The following is a 3,199-nucleotide window of genomic DNA, read 5'->3' as shown; positions in this document are numbered from 1 at the left end:
GGCTGTGGCAAAAGCAAGAAAGGCTTTTTTGATGGTGACTTTGCTGGGAACTGGAGGAGAAGAAACACCCTCTGGTGCCTTGTTCTGCCACCTTACAGTTTGCATTGTTTCTAGGTGTTTAGTGCTGTGACAGGCTGCAGCTCTTGGGGTGTATGAATGACACCTCCATCTTAGGGGTGACTCTGTCTTCCTGTCACTACCTTTAGTGCCTTAACGTGTTCCTGAGCTGGGCTTGGAGGTTGTGTGTGAGAGAGCTGGTGGGGTGGGGTTCATCTGAAGGCACACCCATCTCTGTCAGGTCCAAAAAGGTCCTGAAATGGTGCATTTTCCCTTCCAGGGGCTCTGAGGGTTGCTGCTGGGTCTGGTGGTAGCAGGTGGCAAAGGGAAAGGGACCTGAGTGAGCCCTGAGGGCCTGTTCAAGCTCCAGGATGCTCGAGCAGAATTACAGACCTCAGATGCTTCTGCTCACCCAGAGTGGTTTTTACATGAGTTTTGAGGAAGTTTGTACATCTGTACTAGAAAAATAAACGTGGAAACACTTCTTGGGCTGGAGTGTGTCCTTGGGTGGTTTGAATAATAGCTTGCAGGAGCAGACCTTTGTGCTTTGGTATGAGCAGCAGATTTCATGCATTAAGGGTTTGTTTCCATATACATGTGTCCTCTGTTTCCCCGTAACTCTTTTTGGTCACAGCTGTAAACTGTAGCCGCTTTACATGTACCTATAAAAATTGTTTTTCCTTTTTAGCAATTGTTTGTAGCAGAAGAAATGCCCGTGTGTTACCTGGGGAGGGAAAATCCTCTGGAATCCTTTCATACTTTAAGCACAGTAAAATTTGTTTTCATGTTAATCTCCACGTCTTCAAACTTCCATCCTTTCTCTCATTGCAGGATGAACAGTTTCTAGGTTTTGGTTCAGATGAAGAAGTCAAAGTACAAAGTCCCACCAGGTCCCCCACAGGTATGTTCCAGTTGCAGGACTGGGTTTTGACTTTGTGTTCTCCTTTGTAATGGTTTTGTTGTGCCTCTCCTCTTCGTTCCATCAAATCTCACCCACTATAAAAAGCCACCTCAGTCTTTGGATTTGACTCAGTTTTTGCTCTTTACACCCGATCTGTGACGGAACGGGGATGAAAACAGCATTTGAAACCTCGTGTCAGTGTTTTGGAGAGGCAGTTATTTTAATAGTAAGGATCTAAAACTGATTTGAATATTTCAGGTTCTTTCAATACTGAAGAGCTGAGCACAAGCAGACAACGTGCGCTCACAGCCCAGAGGCCAATAACCGTGTCCTGGGCTGCATCAAGATCAGCGTGGCCAGCAGGTCGAGGGAGGGGATTCTGCCCCTCTGCTCCACTCTTGTAAGGCCCCACCTGGAATACTGGGTCCAGTTCTGGAGCCCCCATCACAAGAGAGACCTGGAGCAGCTGGAAAAAGTCCAGAGGAGGCCACTAGGATGATCCGAGGGCTGGAGCACCTCTCCTATGAGGACAGGCTGAAAGAGCTGGGGTTGTTCAGCCTGGAGAAGAGAAGGCTCTGGGGAGATCTTATAGCGGCCTCCCAATACCTGAAGGGGCTACAAGAAAGCTGGGGAAGGACTTTTCATAAGGGCAGTTAATGACAAAACAAGGGGAAATGGCTTTAAACTGAAAGAGGGGAGGTTTAGATGAGATATGAGGAAGAAGTTCTTCACCGTGAGGGTGGTCAGACACTGGAACAGGTTGCCCAAGGAAGCTGTGGCTGCTCCTCCCTGGAAGTGTTCTTGGCCAGGTTGGATGAGGCTTTGAGCAACCTGGTCTAGTGGAAGGTGTCCCTGCTGCTGGCAGGGGGGGTGGAACTGAATGAGCTTTAAGGTCCCTTCCAACCCAAACCATTCTATGATTCTATGATTTAATACATTAGTTGTTTACTGTAACTGGAACACTCACCTTTTTGGAAACAAAACAAATATAGAAGTCTTGAGGATAAGCTGTAGCTCAGTCGTTGCATTTTCAACTTTAAGATCAAGTCACAGTGGGACTGACAGTGAACGAGTTGAGCTTTGATTTAGATTCATGTCAATAAACGCTCTCACCACAGCACTCTGCTCACCACAATGATCTGCTCAGCTCGGCCTTGCCAGCAAGTTCTGCTGCCTAGAGCCTTGCTAGCAGGGTGTTTGAAGTGAAGAATGAAGGACACTGTCAGAGCTCTGTGAAGACCCAGAGCTGGGTTTGGTGGCCATGCATTGAAATGCTTTGGCAGAGGTGAGTAACCAAGTCTCTCACATCTGCTTGGTGATTCCGAGCGCTAACTGTGTTTCAAAGCTAAAACCAGATTTTTTTAGTAAGTTACCTCTCCCTGTAGTACCTTGTTCTTGCCTTCCTGTCCCATCCCTTAGCAGTGCAGATGGATGTCTTAGAGAAGAAGGATTTTGTTTTTTTCCCTTTCAACTATCTGCTTAATTAAAAATAAAATCTTTTACTGTGTTTGAAAGGTGGCACATGCCCTTGAGAATTATTGTTCCTTCTCAGCATTAGGGGTTTTTGTGCCATTGCATATATATTTGTTGTGAAAAGGCAAGCTTGTATTTAAAAAAAAAAATATATATATATATATACTTCATGTTTTATGTGGGAGAAGAGGTTTCTTGGGAAGGTACTCGTTAGGTGTATGGATAAAACTGTGGTTTTATGTGTTGATAAACTGAAATGCTTTGGCAGCTTGTACAGGCAGTGTGACTGACACTGAACAAAATTCTTGCATGACCTGGGTAATGCTGATCCGACACTCGTAGAAATTTAATGTGTGCTCTGCATTCTCTACTTCCCTCTCAGTTAAATCTAGTCCACGGAAACCTCGCGGGAGACCCCGGAGCGGTTCTGACCGAAGTTCAGCTGTACTGTCAGACTCTTCATCGGTCTGTTCCCCTTCGAGCAAGTCTGAAAGCACATCCATGGAGAGAGTCAAGAAGAAGGAGTTGAAGAGCGGGGAAAAAAGACGGGGAAGACCTCCAACGCTTACGAGCGTCAAGTTCAAATTGTCCCAAGTCAAGGACGCGTCGGACATTCAGAAGGGCAGTAAAGAAGAAAAAGAGAGTCTGAAAAAAATCAAAAGGTCACCATCCACTACATTTCAGCAAGCAACTAAAATCAAGAAGTTAAGAACGAGTAAGCTCTCCCCACTAAAATCTAAATTTAAACCTGGGGCGAAACTTCAGATC

General features: G+C 45.7%; 1 protein-coding gene across 1 annotated transcript in view; it reads left to right on the top strand.

Moving 5' to 3' along the window:
- Nucleotides 1-2,932: 2,932 nt before the first annotated feature.
- The window catches only part of LOC104527626 (histone-lysine N-methyltransferase 2A-like), a 31,354-nt gene continuing 31,087 nt past the window's right edge, over nt 2,933-3,199 (top strand). The window contains 1 exon segment of the mRNA XM_029085867.1: nt 2,933-3,198. Coding sequence (XP_028941700.1) covers nt 2,933-3,198 — 266 coding nt within the window.

The sequence above is a fragment of the Antrostomus carolinensis genome, unplaced genomic scaffold (genome assembly GCF_000700745.2).
Source record: "Antrostomus carolinensis isolate BGI_N321 unplaced genomic scaffold, ASM70074v2 scaffold37310, whole genome shotgun sequence".
In the NCBI taxonomy this organism is placed as follows: domain Eukaryota; kingdom Metazoa; phylum Chordata; class Aves; order Caprimulgiformes; family Caprimulgidae; genus Antrostomus; species Antrostomus carolinensis.
The sequence above is the reverse complement of the archived record's forward strand: the minus strand, read 5'-3'. Positions and strand labels throughout refer to the sequence as shown.